This window comes from Hipposideros armiger, unplaced genomic scaffold (assembly GCF_001890085.2).
Source record: "Hipposideros armiger isolate ML-2016 unplaced genomic scaffold, ASM189008v1 scaffold_208, whole genome shotgun sequence".
Taxonomy (NCBI): Eukaryota; Metazoa; Chordata; class Mammalia; order Chiroptera; family Hipposideridae; genus Hipposideros; species Hipposideros armiger.
In genome coordinates, this window is record NW_017731558.1 from 1,350,128 (window position 1) to 1,373,524 (window position 23,397).

At 41.5% G+C, this 23,397-nt stretch overlaps 1 protein-coding gene across 5 annotated transcripts in view; it reads right to left on the bottom strand.

Annotated features, from left to right (window-relative positions):
• The window catches only part of SUGCT (succinyl-CoA:glutarate-CoA transferase), a 798,083-nt gene that overhangs the window by 611,497 nt on the left and 163,189 nt on the right, over positions 1-23,397 (bottom strand). For all 5 annotated transcript variants that reach the window (XM_019653837.1, XM_019653840.1, XM_019653838.1 and 2 more), the window contains one exon: positions 21,590-21,685. In XM_019653837.1, the coding sequence (XP_019509382.1) occupies positions 21,590-21,685 (96 nt within the window). The remainder of the gene's footprint in view (positions 1-21,589; positions 21,686-23,397) is intronic.

Genomic DNA, 23,397 nt, shown 5'->3' on the forward strand with positions numbered 1-23,397 from the left:
TCAACAGGCTATGATAAAGAGACAGAGGGCTTAAGACAGAGCCACGGAGACTCTTCAGAGGGTGTCTTCAGGGTGAAAGATCTCTTCAGGCTCCCTCACAGTAGCTTTCCAAGGCTGCCGCTAACCAGGTTAATGTCCCAGTGACCCAAAAGTATGAGTTATAGCTATTCAAACCCTAGAGGTCCTTCTAAGCCAAAAAGGTCAGTCCAGAGCAGTAGAGATAATAAAGATCAGAAAATCTGGAACTTATGGTGCAAAAATTCAATTGGGATTTGGCAGTTTACATCTCTGGGTTTGTTTCTCTTCAGAAACAATGTTTAAACAGGATCACCAGCCTGCCTGAGAGGTGGCTGTCCTGACAACAATAACAGTGCTAACAATTCTGTTGAATTTGATCACCATTTTATAACACTGAGGGAAATCATCATTGACAATTCCAATGGGGACTATAAGAGCTTCTCTCCTTGTTGCAGTTCTAGAATCAACGTCCTTCCCACCTCTATCTGCTCCCTGCCCACTCACCTCCTCATCACACACACTGCCAAGCAGTACGAAAGAAGACACCTCCATGACTTGGAGATCTCCTCTGGTGGGGAAGAAGTTAATAAACAAGTGCTCCTGCAGCAGCTGGGACTGGCTTACAGTGCTGAGAGATGGGAGAAGAGTACCAGGTCTGGGTCTGTGGGCTAGGTGCGATATGGGTGGGTACAGCTGCCATCTACTGAGCATACACGACATGCCTAACTGTACACCACATCCTTTATAGGCACTGTCTTCATAAATCATCACTACCACCCATGAGGTAGGTAGTATTGCTGACGGAGAGTGGGTCCTTCTCAGCGTGATATCCAGGTTCTTGGCATCTTGAGCAAAGAATTGAACGAAACACTGAGGCAAAATAGTGAATGAAACACTGAGGCATAGTAGTGAAAAAGCAGTTTATTAGAAGAGATACACTTTAAAGAAATAAAAGTGGGCCCGAGCAGTAGAGAATGGCTCAAGGATCCATTATTAGAAGAGAAATTACATTCCAAAGAGTTTGGAGCGGGCCACAAGCAAAGGTGAGGCTCAAAAAAGGGAGGAAGAGACTAAAAAATTGGGTCTGACTGCCTGGGACTTGGAGTTTTTATCCCTTTTTCTCTAGAATGGGCTGTTCCCCTCTGGGCATGATTGACACCTGTGATTCACATGTCGCTATAGTGGAGAGGGGAGGTCTTTTGGGCAATGCATTCTGTGGAAAGTGTAGGAATGCAGAGACCCAATGCTTGCCTCTAACTGCCTACCTTGTTTTCCCCTTGAGAGACGTGATCCCCATAAAATCTGTATGGGAAGCTGAGGGACAGGAGGTGTCTTCTTCTGTATCTTCTTCCTGCTGGGCAGGGGCTTAGAGGTGTCCCTGCCTATTGGGGGATTCACGGAATTCTCACCCTAGCTGATCTCAAATGAGAGGAAGGGGTCTCGACATCCGCATAGAAGATCATGTTGGCTTTTTTGGTTGTGACTGGTTATCTTGCTGGGGTATCATCTGTATCCCCAAGTCCTCTGAATGAGGAAAAATAGATTTTAATTAATAAATCTGTTAGCTTTCAGGAAGCCTGTGGCCATTCAGGCTGTTACTCAGGTGGCATCAGTTGTCTGGGCCCAGAATGGGTTTTGAAAGAATCATTAGGATTACTAACCTTGGGGGGATGTTAAAACCTCTTTAGTCTCTGGGAGGGAATTATCCAAGTGCCAGGTTCAAAATGGCCTGGGGGATATTGGGAAGTCACAGCTTTTAAGTAGTTATCTGAAGCAGGGGTAGGAGATTTCTGTGATTCAGGCTAGGGGCAATCTTTAGTCTAGGATTCACAAACTGATTAGAAGAATAATCAAAGCCAGGGGCTAAGGAACTACAAAACTAGAGAGGAGGCTTAACATTTCTATAGGAAAGAAAACTTAAAAGTTTTTCAATGGAGTTGGGGGGGGTGGGGAGCTACTAGGTTGGCCCACAACAGTATTCTCTCTTTTACAAATGAAAAAAGAGGATCAGCAGAATGAAGCAATTTGCCCAAGGTCTGTCTGACTTTAAAGCCCACGCTTTTAAATGACACATCTAAGTATGCTGCTCTACCTGGCAGCATCTGGAGTCTCAGCAGCAACAGTTAAAACAGAACAAAAAACAAACAAACAAAATTGGAGGAAAGGAAATTCGACAATAAGAGGATGGAGGTATAAAGTCCTATCACTGCAGAAGCAGAAATGTAGGCCGTGGCTAGGAATGAGAATTTTAGGCTTCTTTCCCACAACTTACATACTGCTTTTTAAAAATAAAATTGATTTTCAGTAAAATGCTTTAAAATTAATTGTTTCGAATCACTAGAATTACATCATAGCAAATGATGTTACAATAAGGGCTCTAAAGCTTAGAAATAAATTTTATGGCCACCTTAATTATTTTTAACAAAAGATTCTATTTATGCTAAAACCGTATTGTTTTTATAACAATAAGTATATTTACTTGACTGAAATAAAATTAAACATTTCATCCATTTAGTGATATTATAAATGAAATGCCCCCACATACACCAAGAAGAGGAAATACACACTCACAAAACATACCCAGGCATACCTACACACACAACTACTACTCTATGACTTGTTTGCTGCACTTGTTAGCTGGAACAGATGAAAAACCACATCAGACTCAGAGAGAGTTGTGTTTTGCAAGAGTTGGTTTATTTCAAGAACTAAGTCTTCTCAAGCTGGGCATCTGGCAAAAAAAGGATACATATTCTAAAGCACAGTCCTTCCTTAACTTTTTCAGCCCTCTTTCCTAATATGCAGACCTAACCAGTTGTTACAGGACTTGTCCTAGAAGAAAGACTAATATATCTCTGAAAGTATATCACCTCCTTCTGGATCTTTACTTATAAATGTCCCTTCATCTTCACGGCTGAAACTAACACCCTGCAAGGTTACACTGGGGACATTTCATTCTAAGCAGAAGTGGACTCCATCTTCTTTGTAAAACCATGCTTGAGCCACTCCAAGAATTCAGATAGGTCTGCACTTCCTCCAACAATCACATAGAGGTCGATGCTAATTTCAAGACAGTCTTGCTTCCTGTCTGCTCTCAATCATTTCCACAGAAATCAAACCTGTACATTCATTCTGAGCCCCTGTGCTGAGCAGGCCAGCATGCTGTTCTCTTGCTAAGCCAGGCAGTCAGAGAAACTGCAGCATATTCTGCGCTAAGATTATATAATGACAGTCTAACCCAAGCAACAGGGGGCCTGAAGGAGGGGAAGACAGAAGGCAAGAGTGCTGATTCAACAAAAGGAAATTCATTCCCAGGAATCTCTCTCCAGGATGCTGAACCAGAGATTAAAGGTAGTTTTACCTTAAATAATCAATGTGCATATCAGTAGCTCTAAGGATAGGGAGGAAATCACCTAATGATGTGATCATGTTCACAGATTCTTCCAAGTCCCCAATGAAAAATGCCATCCCATTACCAGGTTACAAGAGTGACATCTAGTGGACTCATAATACAATGACCAAAAGGATGTCACAAGTACTTTGGAGCCAGGCTTCTCAAAATTAAACAACAAAAATACAAGCTGCCTTTGTTTCTTCATTCGGCTACAATTTCCACTCGTTTTCAGAGCCAGAAGTTATGGGGACTTTTCTCCCTGGCACTGGAACCCTGGGCTGGGGAGCCTTGTGTGGGGCTCCTCCAAGGAGGCCCTCCACAGCCAAGATACCCCTCCTGAACTTTAACCACAACAGGCCCCGCTGAATGAGTGGCATTTTGCTCCAGAGGAGATCCCTGGGCCAATCTCACAAAGGACTTAAACTACAAAACTTAAAAATAAACCAAAGAACCCCAAAAGCCCAGTGAGTCAGAAAAAGCAATCTGTAGGACATTTGGAAGGAGGTGATATATGATGGCACCCAGCAAATGGCCCCACATGTCTGGCTCTACATTTTGGTGGATTTCTGGGTCCCTGGAGCAGAGGTTGCAAACTGGCAACTTACAGGCTTCATGAGTCCCACAGGAAGAAGGCAGCATGTGTGTCATGTGAGCCAGCAACACCATCCTGCCATAAAGGAGAAATGGACAAGGGAGCTGAGGGTTCAAAGCCAAGGGAACAGAAGACCAAGAGGGCACAATATGCAAAGGTACAGAGTTGTTCCAATGAAGTCCAAGTAGTACATCACTACACGCTCCTCAAACTGGAGGATGCAATAGCACCTAACACATTTCTCTGAAGCAAGACATTTACTGAAAGGTTTGGAAAATCAAGTACTTCAATAAGAACCCTCCCCTTCCCACAGAAGAGGGGAGGGAAGAAGGGCCCCAGGGAACACAGTCCAGTCTCTGAAGTTTCACCCAGCTCAGGGCTGAGAGGTGGACCTACAGCGAGGGCGGCCTCTCCTCTTGTCCTCCAAGCTCACCAGCGATTTTGGGTGCAATGCTTTTGAAGGCCACAGTGATGCCAGATACCCTGGATGTGAATCCCATGCAGAGAACGCCACGGCACTTTGCACACCTCCATTGTCTGCTTGACCAAGTCCTCTCACCCAGGGCTCCTTGCACACACAGTGTGTACTTGCACTGCTGTTACCTGCAGTTTGCATTAAGCCTGTGGCTGATTTCCCCCACCATGTAGTCGGGCTCCCTGGACCTCAGCTTTGTCCAGTTCCGCATTTAAAATGCAGGGAGCCTGGCCTGACCTCCCCTGCCTGGCATCCAAAATCTAAAGGAGCTTTACCTTGCTGCATCTGCAGGGCCCCTTCTTGGGCGGCAGACAACAGAGCTTTCTTAAAAAGTTCAAGTATCTCCTAGCTGACCCCCACTGGACTTGGCTGATTTCCTCTCGGTTTCCACTGCTCCTGCTACTGGTGCTGTGGCTGGAGGGAGAGTCTCCAGGACCACACGGAGGGTCTGGGCTAAGGATGGTGGTACTGGACTCCAGGCTGGGCTCGGGAGTGGCGGTCCTGGATTCTGGGCGGGGAGGTGGGTGGTGGTCCTGGACCCCAATCTGGGCTCGAGGGTAGCAGTCCTGGACCCCGGTCTGGGTTCAGGGATGGCAGCCCAGGACCCTGGTCTGGGCTAGGGAGCGGCAGTCCTGGGGCCCGGGCGGGGAGGTAGGGTGGTGGTCCTGGGTTCAGTGGTTGACTCGGAAGTGGTGGTGCTGGACTCCAGGATGACTGATGGACTGGCAGACTCGTGGGCCTTCTGCCCTGACTCGTGGTCCATAGTCTGCTGCCCCACCTGCTGAAAACTGGAGCGCTCTGGCTGGGCCTCCTGGGCTGGGAAGAGACTGCGGCTCTGCAGCTCTGGAGGATGGAAGGGCTTGACCCAGCGGGTATGATGCTGGACTTCGGGGTTTTTTGTTTCTAAGGTGTGGTACGTGGCCATCACATGGGTGTATGCTTCGTTTGACAATGTGTCCTTGATGTCTTCCCAATGGAAGCCCAGATTCAGCATCTCCCTGGTTACCCAGGGGTCTATGACATCAATGGGTGGCTCAACATAAGGCATCAGCTCCTTCTCCTGGCCCATGATCAGCCAAGAATCCGGCACGATGTCTTTCAGATTTTCTCTCTCCTGGGGGTCAAGGATTAGTTTTTTTTAGGTTTTCCACTTCAGAGGATAAGTTGGATGACACATCGTCCTCCCCGCTAGCACCTTTTGCTTTAGCTCTGCCAGATTGATTCCCCTGAAATGGGGGGAGTTTGTGAGCATCCTGCACAGCAGCACCCCAAAGTCCTACGCGTCCATGGTAGGACCATCATATTTTCGGCCCCAGAAGAGTCCTGGGGCTACAATATGCAGGGCTGCCACAAAACGTGCTGAGTTGATGGACTTTGGATCTGGCATATTGTTCAAAGTCTAAGAGTTTTGCATTCATCTGAGTGTCCAGCAGCAGGTTCTATGCCTTCAGGTCCCTGTGAGCAATGCCCTTGTCATGGCAATAGTACACTGCTGATACCAGCTGCCAGAAGACACCGCAGGCCATGTCCTTTGGCATGCAACTGTGGGCATGAAGGTTGTCCAGTATGTTCCTTCCTAGCACGAGCTCCATGACTAGGCAGAGTGATTCTGCAGTGCCGATCACATGGAATAGTTGGTCGATGTTGGGGTGGTGCATGTCTGCCATGCAGCGGAGTTCTCGCAGGAGAGCTCTGTGCACTTTAAAAAAGTCCTGTTGATGTATGATTTTAACAGCCACCTCCATCCCTGTCAAAATATGGCGTCCGAACACCACCTTGGCAAAGACGCCCTTGCCAATGGTTTCCGGGAGCTCGTAATGGCCACTGTGGGGTTCCTGGTCAACAGCAATGCCTGAAAAGTCACGCGCCATGATGGCCTTCCAACTACACTCATTGACAATACTAACTGTGCTCACCAACTGTGTTAACAGTAAGTATGCTAACTACGCTGACTAAATATACTAACTGTACTAACAATACTAAAACTGCTAACTAAAAACAATTTTAAGAAAAAAATGAGAAAAAATAATGAAAAAAATGAGAAAACAAAATAATCAAGAAAATTAAAATAAAAAATAAATAATAAAAGAATAAACAATAACTATGCTAATTACACTGACTAAATACAATACCTGTACTAACAATACTAACTAAAAATACTAAAGGAAAAAATGAGAAAAAATAATGAAAAAGAAAAAAATGAGAAAATAAAAAATTGAAAAACTTAAAAGAATGAGGAAAAAAGAACAAAAGAAAAATGAGAAAGGAGCAAATAAAAAGGAAAATTTTTAAAAATGAGACATTCACTATTGACTGATTACAACAAATATCATAGGATTTTTTTTAATAAAAATAAAGTAAAATGATGAGAAAAAAAATGAGACAAAGAAAACCATAGTGAAGGGAAAAAATAAAATGGGGCAGGGGGTTGGGAATAAGGAGAAAACAAGCTAACTGGTCCAAGTCCAACAGCTCACCATAAATCGGCTTCCTGGGCTATTAGTGGACAAAAAGCTCAGCCCAGGCAGGACCTTATATAGCAGTTTTTGGTAATTGCATCACACTGGTGCTTTATGAGCTCAGAGCCAGAAACTGACCAATTATGGCTAATGATAAACTACAGTTGGTTTTCTCAGGTTTGGTTTCAAGACCCTTTTACTCTGAAAAAAAGGGGGGACCCCAAAGAGCTTTTTGTTCACATGGGATATTAAAGACTGATATTTACTTTATTAGAATTTAAACTCTGTAGGATGCTTCAAAACAAAAAAAAGACGTGCATTATAATAGAATGTTTTTCCAGGGGTGGGTAGTGTTGCAAAGCCCCTAAGATATATGTTTCCACTCCCTCAGCCAAGAAATGGTGCTGCCCTTTGAGAAGCACTATTTGGATGTATAATAAACTAAATTTTATGTAAAATGTTCATTTAAAAGATATCTGCAAGCAATTGTTCTATAAAACCGCCTTGTGCTTATTAATACCATAGGTTAGCTAAGTAGTTCCCTCAGAAAATACTTTCAGGTGTGTATTCATTTTGGCTACCTTAAGTTTTTTTCTTGTTTTTGTTTTTTAAATAAATGGAACCTTGTAAATTAAAAAAAAATGTATACAAAAAAAAGTATCTTACGGATCTTGTTAAAATGCAGATTCTGATTCAGCAGAATAAACTAGAATCTATTATTTCTAACAAATTTCCATGCAATGCAATGTCACTGCTCCCTGGACCACTTTGAGTGGGGAGTACCTAGAGCAGGGATCGGCAAACTTTTGAGATGGAAGAGCTGCCAGGGATCAGCAAACTGCGGCTCGCGAGCCACAGGCTCTGAAGTAAAATTGAAAATGAAAATAAAACTATCATAGTTTCATTTATAAAATTTTTAAGGATATTATTCATATAATGGTGATTATGTAAAAATATAATTATGGTTCTCAAATAATTTTTAAATTGTTGTGAGGGACAGAATTGGCTCTTCCAGGGGTCAGCAAACTTTTGAAAAGGAATGTACCCAAAGAGCCACATGTGGCTCGCGAGCCACAGTTTGCCGACCCCTGACCTAGAGCATTCCATACCTGCTTTGACCCTCAAGAAAGAAGAGGGAAGGGACACGAGAATCATTTCTGGGTCAAAATTAGGTCAAATGGATTATTAATATGATTTTCCTTTTTTTTAATGTTTTTCAGTTTCTGTTTCTCTTATCTCACAGTTATACTTATGATTTCTAATTTGGAAATTCTGAGATAATGTTTAATGTAATCACACAACTATGATTTACTTTAGACACTCGTGCTAATTGCTTTCATGATGGTATTGAGTTTTTATATATATATTAAATTTATGAAGAATGTTTTCTTGAAATATTCTTAAATACTTTAAGAAGATTTCATTTAAACAGTGGTCTTAACTATATTTTGATAACTTTCAAATTCTAAGAATTTTTTCTTCAGTTTTGATTTTCCCTTTCCACCATTTTTCTTCCTAACATCATATATGTGGAAAGCTTGGGAATATTTCTGTAAGTTCTAACACTGATGCCTGTTGAGAGTTTCTTATAGAGAAGTTGAAATTACTTCAATATAGCAGGTTTCCAAAGATAGTACTTCATTCTGTCATAACTACTTTCCCATTACATTGTGAACTGGATTTCTTGTTTTTCATTACTTGAAGTAATTTTATCATGAACCATAGAATTTTATAACACTTGTGTGCTGCAATAGCATTTTTTTAATTTATTTTTTTTATTAGTTTCAGGTGTACAAAGCAACGTAACAGTTAGACATTTAAACTCCTCATATAGTAATACCCCACCCCCCAAGCTACTACCCCTCTGACATCTTATATAGCTGTTAAAATACCATCGACTATCTTCCCTATGTTGTACTCCACATTCTGTGACTATATATACCTATATATTTATAGTTGACATTCAATGTTCTTCTACTTCAGCTTCAGGTGTATAGCGCATTGGTCAGGCATCTACACAGTCTATGATGTGATCCACCTGATAAGTCCAGTGCCCATCTGGCACCTTACATGATCTTTACAACATTGTTGATTATATTCCCCAAACTGTATTAACTATCAATTTGTATTTCTTCATTCCTTCACCTTATTCACCCTGCCCCCTACCCCATTCCTATCTCTCACCCTGATATAGTACCTATCTGAAACTATACCAGTTTATTACAATATTATTGACTATATTCCTTATGCTATACCCTACATCCCCATGACTACTGTGTAACAACCAATTTGTACTTCTTAATCCCTTCTCCTTTCATCCATCTTTAACCCCCCTCCCATCTTAAAGAAGTCCCTCTAAGATTCCTTGTAGTACTGGTTTGGTGGTGATGAACTCCTTCAGCTTTTCTTGTCTGAGAAGCTCCTTATCTGTCCTTCAATTCTAAATGACAGCCTTGCCAGATAGAGCAACTTTGGTTGTATGCCGTTGCTTTTCATCACTTGGAATATTTCCTGCCAATCCTTTCTTGCCTGCAAAGTTTCTGTTGAGAAATCAGCTGACAGTCTTATGGGGCACCCTTATAGGTAACTAACTGCTTTTCTCTTGCTGCTTTTAAGGTTCTCTCTTTGTCTTTAACCTTTGGCATTTTAATTATGATGTGTCTTGGTGTGGGCCTCTTTGGGTTTATCTTGCTTGACTCTCTGTGCTTCCTCAGCTTGTATGTCTATTTTCTTCACCAGGTTAGGGAAGTTTTCTGTCATTATTTTTTCACATAGGTTTTCAATTCCTGGCTGTCTCTCTTTTCCTTCTGGTACCGCTACAATGCGAATATTGATATATTTGATATTGTCCCGAAGGCCCCTTAAACTCTCAATTTTTTGGATTCTTTCTTTTTCTGTTCTGGTTGGGTGTTTTCTGCTATGTTACCTTCTGCATCACTGGTTGGATCCTCTGCTTCATCTAATCTACTGTTGATTCCCTGTAATATATTCTTCATTTCTGTTATTGTATCGTTTATTTCTGTTTTATGGTTTTCATCTCTCTGTTGAAGTTCTCCCTGAGATCACTGAGCATTCTCATAACCAGTGTTTGGAACGCTGCATCTGATAGATTGCTAATCTCCATTTCACTTAGTTCTTTTCTAGAGCATTGTTCTGTTATTTTATTTGGGACATGTTTCTCTGTCTCCCCATTTTGGTTGCCTCCCTGTGTTTCTTTCTGTGTATTAGGTAGGGCTGCTATGTCTTCTTGTCTTAGAAGAGTGGCCTTATGTAGTAGGTGTGCTGTGGGATTGAGTGGCATAGTCTTTCTGGTCACCTGAGTCATGCGCTCCAGGTGTGTCCCTTGTGTGGGTTGTGTGTGCCTTCCTCTTGTAGTTGAGCCTCAGTTGATAACTGCACATCAGTGAGAGGGACTGACCCTTGGGCTCACTGGTTGTGAGGACTGGCCTTGACTACAGTGGAAGAACTGTTGTGCAGGGCACTACAGAGCAGGATCTGCCTCAGCAGGACTCTGGTACCTGCCCAATCTGCCCCTTGCGTGTGTTATTCTTGGAGGCAGCTGGGTGATGCTCCAACTCATTTTGAAGCTGGCCACAGCGGGTGCCAGCCCCAAGACCACCTTGGAGGGGATCCACTGTAGGTAAAGGTCAGACACAGCCCATGCCCCACCCAGGGCCACCTGGCAGAAGCCAGAAAGAAATCCGCAGATGTCTGCCACACATGCTATGCTTGGAAGTGCCTTGACAGGCCAAGCTGTGAACCAAGGCTGGCTGTCTTAGTGCCAGCTTAGAGTTGCTCAGCCAGAGATATGGGACACACTCAAGCCAGATGCTGTTTGTCTGAGTTCCAAGAACCTTTGAGAGACCCTAGGAAAGTCTGCAGCCTGAGCCAAGGCAGGTGGTCTGCATGAAAAAGCCACTGAAAGCAGCCTGGGTGTGCCCAAAAGTTGGGTGGAGCCAGGTCTCAAATCACCAGGGTGTGGCAAACAAATGGTAGAGACTCAGAAATGGCGGCCGCCTGTCTTCGCCCACCAGGAAGGGGGAGGTCTCACAAAGAAACAATGGCCTCCACCAGCTCCCCCGTCCAGGAGAAAGCCACCTCTCCAACCCCCATCCCAAGCCAAACAACTCAATTACCCACCATATGTCCCTGCTGCCTTTCCAGCTGCTGCCCCAGTGCTGGAGCTCAGAGCGAGTGATTCCGTTGGTGGGTGAGTCCATGCACAGTCCCTTTAAGAGGAGCACCTGTGAGTGCAGCCTCCCTCAGTCTCACTCAGTCACAATCTCTGCTGGTTTTCACAACCAGGAATTGTAGAGACTTCTCTCCCAGCACTGGAACCCTGGGCTGGGGTGGGGCTGGGACCTCTCACTCCTCTGGGGGATGGGGGAACCCCCACAGCCAAAATAGTCCCCCCGATCTTTAAGTCACATGCGGGTGTGGGACCAGCCTGTTCTGCGTCTCTGACCCTCCTACCAGTCTGGGGGTGGCTTCTTCTGCAAGCCCTTGGTTGAAAGGCTTCAGTTCAGCTTGATTTTAGGTGATTCTCAATAATGATTGTTTTGTAGATTAGTTGTAATTTTGATGTGGTTGTGAAAGAAGGTAAACACAGTGTTTACCTACTGTGCCATCTTTGTTGTCTCCTGACTTAATATGATTTTTCAATGTTGCTATTTCACTAGCCCACTCAGCATGCACATTACATTACCATGACCAGAGTCACTGCGCCAGTGCTACTTTTCCTAAATGCCAGAAACAAAACTAAGGAAAATAGCATGCTTCACAGCCACACTTATATGTGGACAAAATTTGCTCAAGTCTCCAAGGCAGGTTAACCTCAGAACGTAACACCTTACAGGTTTTCTTCCATTATTTTATTTATCAGATATTGAATTGTATTATAATAGTAATTTGTACCATATCAGAACTCGGTTCTTTTCCCCCAGGAAGCCTGTGCCTGTACAGGGAGCCATAGGGGTATTATACAAGTGCTAAGCACAGCTCCTCAGAATCTCAGTATTTGCCCTGGACACCCCTAAGAACAGAACAGATGTGTCAATACATCAAATCCACTGTCTCCATAATCCAGTCCTGTGTCATTTATCTGTGCCAATGAGCCTTGGCCTCCACACAGAGCCAGCAGGCCAGACCTTGGCTATAAGGTGAGGTGTGAGCTCCTCCACAGAGGAGCTCTGCCAGGCCCCACACAAACCCCTCCTGTCAAAGCCTCCATTTCAGCTAAATTAGAACCCCTTCTTTGGTTCTGGGTCACAGTTCTAGGAGCCACTGACAGTGAAGAAAATCAGACCCTGTTTCCCCAAACACACACACACACACACACACACACACACACACACACACACACACACACAGAGACACGTAAAAAATCCACTTCTAGTCCACTAAGAATCCTTTAGTACAAGTCAATGGATCTTGGACAAACAATCATTTTTAAGCAGTGGAACCCCTATTTCAAACAAACAAAAAGTAGAGCTGTTCTCATTGAAATGGGGTTGGAATTCTCCAGATCTGCCTGTTGGGTTTCTTCCAAGGTTGCCCCCCACCCCATACCCCTGAATACACCTTCTCATGCCCCAAATACCTCTTCCTACCCCAATTCTGTCCCAGTCTACCAACCTCACAGAAACAGAGTCTGAAAACCAGAAATGGAGTCTCACAACAGCTAAAGCCACACCAAGCTTCTACACTGCTCAAGAACAGGACCATTGTTGTTACACAGATTGAGCAAGAGATAGCAATTTCCCTGTAACTTGACTTAATTATGATTCTAATACAATTTCAGCATATGCAATCAAAGGATTTATTCAAAAGATGTACAACCTGACTTCCTGAAGGAAATTTGCTTTTAAGTCATAATTAAGGATCTCTGTAAGAGTAAACAACAGAATTGCTTATACCTCTTCAATTGCTCTTGGCAGTCCTAAAGGGAAAATTATGTAGAGGAAAATGTCACATAATTCTTCCTCAAACGTGGGATGAAGATGGAAAACGACACTAACCATGCCAGTTTAAGTAAGCAGCACTGCATCATCTGCCTTCGGGGCACAGTCCCCCTGCCTCACGTAGAAACCAGCTACGTCACTTACCCATGGCCATGGCCAAGTTACCTAACCTCCCCATGCCTCAGCTCCCTCATCTGAGAGTGAGGGCAGTAGCTGTACCTACAGAGGGTGCCAAAAAAATGCATACACATTTTAAGAAAGGAAAAACTGCATTAAACTTGTAATACTCAATATATACCCATAACAAAAGATGAATATAAGTTATGTGTATACATTTTTTTGGCGCCTCAGGTATTTCACAGCATTGCTGTGAGGAATGAGTTAATATATTTAATGTACTTAATAACGGACACATAATGAGTCAATAAATGTTATCTCTAATGATGATTATGATTATTATTAATATAATATTAAGAGTAATATTATTTAACTGAATATTCATTATGGCATTTGATTCTTTGGGATAATTTTAGCCAAATTTTATAGGCATAAACAACATACTATCACATGAATTCTGCCTATATATTGAGAAAATTGAGAATGCAAGAGAAGCTGATAAGATCCTAAAGAAATTCTAGATTTATTCTTTAAGATACATTGCCTTTCCTTGTGCCTCTTTCTTTTTTACCTACTAGTAAAATGCATTAAAAAGACCATGTTTGTCCATTGGAGGCAATTCTGATTTTTAAAAATCACAGTAGTTTTTGAACAGTCATAAATATGTTTATTCTTTGGGCAATATGCTCTCTTTAAACATCATATTGCCTAATTTATTTTAGATTCAGGGATTTTATTTTAAATCAAAGAAACCCGAACCTTCTCTAAGGAAAAGCCCAGAGGGCTTATTGTGTCAGTGGCTGGATAATCTGCCCTAATTTTATCTCCTCTTGGACTGTCCAATTTTATATTCTTAGGACTGTGGCAAAGCCTGGCCAATGGTTTCAACCTGGATCTTCAAATAAACAGTTTTGTTTTGTTTTAACAAGAATCCCAAATTCATAAGGCTCAAGGCACACATAAGCTTTAAAGCAAATATTTAAAAGCTACCTCACCAAAACGTTTAGAACAAAAAGGACTGGAGAAATTCAGACAATTCATGCCTTAATGTAAAATAAATAAATACATACATACAAACATATGTACATACGTACAAACATACATACATACATGCATGCATACATACTTTGAACACTCTAATTTGTCAGTGCTAAGTAATCCAAAGTTTGCAGAAACCTCTGAGACATAATCTAATCTATTTGCTATCACCCACACTTTTGTTCCCAATAAATTACCAGGTATTTTTTTACTGGGTAAACATTATCGAAGTTCACTGCAATCTTAAGGTTATAAGAACAGATGTTGAAAATGCTCTGTAGTTCTCTCACATTTTAAAACTGAAGGAGAAATCTCCACAACTTCTGGCGACAAAAGGGTGGGTATGCATCTCTTACAGAATTAGTTTCCCATCTTGTGGCTCTCAGAGATCATTTCTGAAAATCATTTGTCATGATTCATTTGGTTAAGTATGAATTTATACTAAACCTCAATTAACTAGACACCTCAGTAAAACTAGAATCCCTATTCCCTCTCACAATTGAGTGGTACTGTTATATACGATTCTCCTCAAACTGTATTTTCTTCAACAATGCTACATTTGGACAATAGCTCAATACTACAATTTCTAAAAATTATCTGAGAACAGATTTTTAAAACAGAAAAGTACAGTATGTTTTACCTTTATTTACTCTGCCCCTAAGCTGCCATGAATAGTTTCCATAAAGATTATTTCATAGTTTCCTCGAAACTTTTTTTCAAAGTTATAATTATTAGTTTAACTACAGAAATAATAATAGGCGCCAACTTTTATTAAACACTTGTGAGAGTCAAGTACTACACAAAAGACTTAGCATGTACTATCTCATTTAATTCCTTCACTAAACATGAAAATGACTATCATTATTCCCTTTTTGGATAGGAAGCAGCTAACACTAGGGATAGTAAAAGACTTGTCCAAGATTTCACAGCCAATAACTGGTCAAGTCCAGTTATAAGCCCAGATCTGTCCGACCCCACAGCTCAAACTGCCCCAGCTATTCCTGCTAGATAGCCTCTGAGTGTTTTGAAATCAAGGGCCCAGTTCTTCCTCAACTGGAAGCCTTCAGGAACTAAAACCCCACAGGGGGCTCAACAAACTGTTATTTGATTTATTGAGTCCTGTGAAAGCATGAATTGAAAACATGGTAGAGGGAAACCTATACGTGTACATAGCTCAGAATTCAAATATATTAATTCTCCTATAGCAAGGTCACTTGGTAGGTTTGGTACCTTCTAAAATCATGACAAGTAGGTCATTTGTCAAAGAGATGATGGAAACAGACTAGACGAATTCTATCATCTGCCAAAGAAACTAAGACAGGTGTCCATGATGTATCACGCATACACACACAAAACAACAACAATAACAACAAAATCTCACTAGTTTGGATATAGAGAGAAAGGAAATAAGTTTTGAAATCTTAAAACCATTGTTCCAATCCAGATTCTTTGACTTTCTAGTATGTCCATAAGAAAGTTTCTTCATCTCTCTAGGTGTCCCTTTCATCAAAATAAAATGAGGAAAAAATGTGTATATATGTATACACACATACACACACACAGATACACACACACGTATCCTTTACATAGTCTGTTCAGTGGAAGCCAGCATGATATTATTACTGTTACTACCAATGCATCAATTAAATTAAATATGCAATACCATCATATACTTGTTTAAACTGTACTTTCAGACTTTAGTGAATATTTTAGTGTATGGTAAAAAAAAAAAAAAAACACCCAAGAAAAAACAGATGTATATCATTTACACTTTGAATTACTAAAAACATCCTTAACATGGGTTAAAAAAGATTCCCAAGGTTACCTATCTGCTATGATTTAGGAGCATTCTGACGTTTTCTCAGAAATAATATAGCAAAGTACTACATCTCTTCGAACTTGGAATTTACCACCTGTCTGAGTCTCTGTGCCAAGTTAAATATACAGTATAGTGTCCCTACCAGAAATAACAGCACAGCTTCCTGCTGTACTCTTTGGTTGAATGAGACCAACTGAAGAAAGGGAGACATAATTTTATTTAATCATATGAATAATTGTTTTCTTCAATCTCTTGAATTAGAAGCTACTCCAGGAAAAAAAAAGTTTAAAAGAAATTGCCATGTGAATTATCAGGCCATTGGGAAAAATTCCCTTTGAAGGCCGTATATTTGAAAGGCTCAAGAAAAAGCATAAAACGAATATTCTTATTAATGAACTTCTTGGAAAGTCACCTTCCCCTAGCTACCCAGCACCCACCCACCCTCCTGAGACTTCAGAGCACTATAAAATCTCTGCCCGTGAGGCACAAATGGCATCGTAAAGAGATGGTGGAGTGTTTCCTGCCTGCAAACACCACCTACAACTCTTGAGGATTTTGTAATACAGGAACATGGAGAAGTGGGATGAAAGATCGAAAACGACATGCCATGGGGGTCCAAGGAAGGTTGCTAGGTTTCTTTTAAGGACGGATCATATGTTTATGCCCTGTCAGATAACATAAATGATAACAGAGATAATGTGCAGGAGCAGTGCTATTAAGTAGACAGAATGTGGGAAGAGACGATTCATCCATTATGACAGGAGGAAATAAAATGAACTACATACAGATACACATGTAAGAGTTTGGGAGGTACAGCAGAGAAAAATGCAGCTGTTCTCTGATTGCATCACTTTTGAGTGAAATAAGAGGTGAAGTCCTTAGCGAAGGAAAAAGATGGGGAGGGGGGACGGAGATTTGAGGAGAGAGATGTGAAATAGTCCCCTCAGAGGTGAACGTGTAGTTCAGTGTGACATGATGGCTGGATAAGGCTGAGAGAGACATTTGAGGGAGGCAGCCATAAACTAAGAGTGGGAGAGTCAACAGGGCAGGTATAATATGTTTCCTCTGCCCACATTCACTGCTTGAGTACAGGCCTGGAATACATGGAGTGGGAAGTCTATAATCAACACTGGGGCTTGCCAGCTGCATACAAAGGAGATGGCACTGTCATCGATGATAATAAAGTCTAGATCCTGAACCTTATAACTCCCAGTGCGGCACTGGCATCACCTGGAATTAGAAGCCACATCTTAACAAGACTTCCAAATGATTCGTGTCCATGTTCAAGTTTGAGAAATACGTGAGTGGGCTCTAAGTGAAACAGGAAAAGACCACTATGAACAATGAGAGGTTTAAAAAATAAGAGGCCAGGCTGTTGCTTTGGTCCTCTCAGTGGCTTTCACAGCCACCAAGACTGATGACAGAAGGAATGACTGGGTCAAAGGAAGAGGTGAACAGAGCCACGTGGGAATGATCGTCCAGGTGGTAACAGATGTGCTGGGAGACTTGGAGTCCTGCTGGAGATTGAGGCCAATGTGTAAGGAATGATGGGGTTCATTCTGGCAGCCTTCTAAGGGGAGGACAGAGTTGTGGTGTAGTCTCATACTCTGGGTTAGTCCTTGGACAGTTTATGTTGATCATGGTAGCAACACCATAGCTGAAGGAGTACATGAAACTCTGCGCTCTCTCAGGCAATCTGGACTCAGAGAAAAACAGTTATCAGGATACATAAAGAGCTCAGTAGGCTTCTATAACATTAGATCCACCATCATGTCCCTTAGGAAGGGATTCTCTTTATATACAAACAATAAATTGTTAAGCGTTTAGGGAGCCACCCAAAGATCTGTGCCTGCACTAGAGAGTGTAACAACTCTGTATAAGATCAGAGGAATTCATTATTCTTGAAGAGAAGCCAAAAAAGGAGAAGGAAAAGAAAGGAACAGAAGATGGGGAGATTCTTATGCTATTCACAACAGTGACACTCCCTAGTAGCAGCCAAAGGCTCTGATTAAGAAAGGTGAGGCCTCCTATGGCAGACTATAAGTTTCATCTGTAAAAACTTTCCCATTTTTCTTCAAAATATTCAGTATAGTCTCCTATCCTCATGAGTAGTATATTTGTGAATGGATCTCCTGTGACATTGGAGAAAGACAGAAGTCAGTGTGGGTCATAAGACCAGAGAGCAGAGGAGGACATGCACATACAGGTTCCTAGAATGCTGAAGAAACTTGGGAGAGAGTTTTGGATACACACAGTCTATGAAATTAGGGGGATTATCATGTTAGTCATAGATCTAAAGGACAGTGGCCCCACTGATACCTGTATTACCTAATAAAATATATTCTTTTTGAAGACTAGCTAACTGCTTTCTCTGCACTCTCCTCTCCCATCCACAAAACCATCAGGTCTTTATAAATACTCATATAATTGTTTGAAACTCTGACAAGTCCTGGACAAAAGCCAATACATGAAAAATATTAACATGAACATTATATAATTATCAATCTCTTAAGCTGGGCATTTCTCAGGGGCAAAATACAATGATAATGGGAACAAAAAAGTCATTGAAATCCAAAATTCTTTTTAAAATCTGAACTCTCAGAAAAGTATCCACCAAGATGTTCAACAAGTAGCAAATGATTATCTCAGTTCTGTCTCCTTTTTTTAGCTTACTCATTCTCAAAAAGTGGGCAGCCAAAAAATAGAGAAGAAAATGCAAAAGTGGATAATCAACCTGTGAAGTTAAGAATTGCATGTATATAAAATAACAAACAAATCAAGGATCACTACTTTTCAGAAATTTACATTCCATGCATTCAAGATCTATGATCTTTCGAATAGGGTTCAACAAGAATTGAGGAAAGTGGTCTGGGCCCTGTAACTAATTCCTGAGACCATCAGGGTCTTCATTATAGACTTCAGCTCAACACTGAAGACAACTCAAATTAGATGCAAAGCTATAATTATTATAGAAAACTGAATTATAATTATCCTGGCATTCACCCATAAAAATAGTTCCCAAATCTATTTTAAAAAATGAAAACAGATCAGGGCCTACAAGCATATCTAGGACCCATTTTGGTATGCTAGTTTCATTTAGGCTAAATTTGCATTTGTCCGTTAATCACAGTTCTGAATCACAGAACCAGTTCTCTACCTAGAGAAAACAAATTAATTTTAGGCTCCTGAGGACACACCCTAGCGTATCTTCTCTTATTTCTTACCAATAATAAAGCTGCAATCAACTAGATCAAATAAGCACACTATCCATTTCATGTGACTGGGACAATTCAAGCAGAAAATGTACATTTTTGTCTTCAAAGAACAAAAATACACACACACACACAGAGGCTCTCATATACTTTACCTAGAGTAATAAAAGTCAAAGATTATACATTTCTTTCACATCACAATGAAATAACAGACAGCACACCCAAGATGCCACAGCTCTGGTGTGAACATCCAGGCAGATAGCTATGGTCTACACAAAACTTTCAAAGAATACATTCTAAATATCATATTGTAGGTCAACTTTAATTGAAAAATAAAAAGATTATTTAAAAGGACATTCTTTTTTAAATAAGCAAAAAATAAACTACAAATCTTATATTTGAACATATACATGAACACCCCCCCCCCCATGCAATGAGATTTTGAATTACACTGTAAAGCCTTCCCCTTACAAATGTTTTCTCCACACTCATCAAAAACTGAAGCCTGGACTCCCATTATCTGAGATGAATTCCCATTATTCCAACACTGCCCTGTCCTCTGTTAAAATGCCCTTGAGAGGGGTCTCCCTTATCATTGATGAGCATAATTAATTAGTCCATGTGACTGACCCCTTAGCTAGGAGCAAGTTTGATGGCGTGGGTGTAGGGTGAAGGAGAGGACTGGAATCACACTCCCCTGTCAAAAGTACCAGGATCTGAAAGAATGTTCTCCCAAGGAGGCAGGAGATCAGACCTGGAGTCCATCTAATCAATCTAGGTATCAGATTTCTTACCTGAAAAATGAGGAGGCTGAATTTAATGGTTTCTAATTAGTTGAAAAATACCACTTTTGTGAACTAAGGTAGTTCTGGCTAGAAGTGTAGGGGCAAACACAGGGGACTACGAAGTGGGGAAGAAAACGGTGGCCATAAAACCACTATAGAAGAGAACATGGAAAGCACTAAAGAAAATGTTACCACAACTGTAATTATGCCACAAGATTAACTAAATGTGTTAAAAAGAGAAATCATAGTTCTAGAGAGAAATCACAGTAATGTCTCAAGTGTAGAGGGACCATAAGTAGAAACAGAAAGAGAAGTGTAGATTCACATTGGGCCAGTGCGTTCCTCAAATCTGTATTTAAAAATGAAAATGAAACTAGTTTTGCACAAGAAGATAATGTTCTTAAAACTAAAAGGGGGCCGGCCGAGTGGCGCATTGGTTAAGAGTTGGCTTGGGACACCAGCTCTGAGCAGCAGGGCTGCCAGTTCGGATCCCACATTGGGGCCAGTGACACTGCGCCCTCTACAGCTAAGATGCTGAACAACAGCTCGACCTGAAGCTGGGCTGCCATGAGTCGCCGGCAACAGCATAGGCTGTAGTAGAGCTGCAGTGGGCTGCCATAAGCTACTGTGAGTGGCTGGCAGCTGGCATGAGCTGCAAAGAGCTGCCGTGAGTGGCCGTCCAGTGGTCGGCGACCTATCTGCCTCACCTGGGAAGAGGGCAATAATACCAACATGGGCCAGTGAAGTGACGTCCTCCACAACTAGACTGAAGAACAAAAAGGACAGCAACTTGTCTGTTTCCCTCCCCCAATTCCCTAATAAAATCTTTAAAAAAAAAAAAACAAAAATAAACCTAAAAGGATCATTAGCAGTGTTGATGGATTTCCTAGCAAATGGAAAATGCTGGCTTTCGGGTATTCTGTCAAGAGCACTGGCATTGAAATGACTAGTATAATTTACTCTTTATTCAACAGGTATTTAGATAGTATTTAGTATGTGCTTCTACTGCATGTGAGAAAGGACACTGTGATGGAAAAGACACTTCTACTCTTACAGTGACAACACAGTGCAGAAGATATGACAAACACATTAGTAATACAATGAGACAGGACGCAACTGGGCTAAGCAAAGGTTGGAGGTCTGGAAGAAGAGTTCAAGTTTTGGATTTTGTTTTATTTTTGAAAGATCACTGTTCCTTCACATATTCATTTACATTACCAAAGTCAACAATTTCTTAGGACAAGTTTCGACACTTAATAAAGAACAGTAGTTCCTAAACCCTCTGCTTTGCTGAAAAATGAATATCCATCACACACAAATTTTCTCTTTATTCCAACTCTGTGAGAATATCACTGTCAGGTTGGGTAAGTAGCATTTGGTTTATAACTGACATGTGAACAAACCATGCTTTATAAAATGGTTACAATCAGTGCCTCTTTTAGGTGAAAAAAGAAAAAAAAAGCAAACCATCATGAGTTCAAAAGTTACTCACTTTCAGCGAGTTTCTTTGATCCATTTAAGTGTCCTGTTACTAATCTTCTTCTGATGAAGAAATGTGTAAAACCCAGCATTTAAAATGAACAACAGAACCTTGTTATAGTCAGACAAAGATATATGTCAGAATACCCTGGAAGTTTTTTTAAAGGAAATCATTTCTCAAACTCATGCCGTACAGAACTGCAGATTACAGCAGCCCGATGCTGTACTGTTGTGCTCTTACCTGGTAAGGAACAATACTGCCGTGGGCTGTGCCCCACCGTTCTGCTTCCTTTTGGGCAATCAGGTAATTAGCAGCTACCTGGGTCAAACATGCCACCTACCAGAAAGGGGGAAAAAAAAGCTAGTTTATCAATACTCATAAGCAGGAGACTATGAGAGGTCTCATTTGATTTCAATTTACGTCATTGTAAAAGAAAAAAGAGAGAGACAAAACCTCCAACAGGTTAGAAAATATGCAGGCATCCATGCTCTCATCAGAAAGGAAGAGCAGTATTACATCATTGCATGAAACTGAGTACTGAGTAATGGTCAACCAAGAAATACAAACCCCACATCAGTGAGGCCGAGAAGACACCTGCAGGCAGAGGTTAACCAGCAGATGAACCTGGCCCAGCCTTCAGTAGCATAGCCACAGGAAAACACAGGCCTATCCCCACCCACCTTTCCTCTGACCTTCCACGAGTATAAAAGAGCCGTGTCATCACTGAGCAGGTGAACCAAAGTCAGGAGCCACAGTCCTCTACACGTCTCATTACATAAAAAAATCATAAACCTCCATTTTGTTTAAGTTGGTTTAGTCAAGTTTTCTGTCACTTGCTACTCAAAGCATTCAGACACAGCAGATCATTATTTGACTTTTTTTTATTCATCAGTGAATCATTCTCATTTAAACAAAAATTACTCTACCTTCCCAACTTGCTGCTGGCCCCATGCCCGCATTATACTCAGTTCAGCTTTCAAGAACCAGAGTTCTATTAAACGGGTCATCTAAAACCTTAGCATCGACCTCTGACTCTTGCAATATTTCCTCATGCAGATCTTGAAAACCCACAATGGTTCCATTCCATATGAGGACAGGAAGATAACGGCTTGATTCCTGCTGATCTTCCACAAACAGCTTATGTTCCAGTGACTATCCATGCCTCCAAGGGCCCAGAACCGTGGAAAGAAGGTGACCTACAGCAACTTTCCAGTTTCCAGAAAAAAAGGCTTCTAGCCTCATAACATAACTAAGATAGAGCATGGGCTTGCTTGTCCCATTCTAGATCATCAGAAGTGACTGGGCATCTACCAAGCCAGCAAGGTAAACATACCCCACTCTGAGACTGGCTCCTGGAAGAACTCAAAGGGCAATTTTTTAGGGCTTGGTGACACAACCTGTTGTTGCCCTCTACCTGGAATGGCACCTGTGCCTCCTACAAGGGCTATAACTAGGGCTCGGCCTGGGTGCATCTCCCTGCAACAGCAGCCATTCCCCTTTCCTGTGTGCCCGGGATTTACACTGACTTTTATGTTCATTTACTGCTCTGTTGAAATTGGAACTGCCTCATGGCAGCTGGTTCGGCTGTAGTGCCCAGGTGGCAAAACTAATAAACTCTGAGTCATCCACTTCTGCACCTCCATCTGGTCTTGTGCATTTGAACCATGGAGCATTCCAGGGCTGCCTGGGGCTGCCTAGTGTTAATCACCATTTCACAGATCACTTCTGTGTCTTTCAAAATGGAAAATCAAATCAACATTTTGTAGTAAAAATGCACTGGATGGGAAGTCCAGTTTCATGGTTTCTAATTTCTGTCAACCTCTAATTAGTTGTGCAACTGTTGGTATAAAATATAACTACTTTGACCGTCAGATACATTCTCTATAAAATCTTGGGCATTTGACCTAAACCAGTGGTTTTCAGACTTTATAAAAGAGCAGAACTCCCATATCCAACCCCATAATACGGGAAATCCTACTGTGTAAGCAGATAACAAACCCCCAGCACTCTGGCTGAAGCAGAGGCTGGCCGCCAATGTCACCCACGGC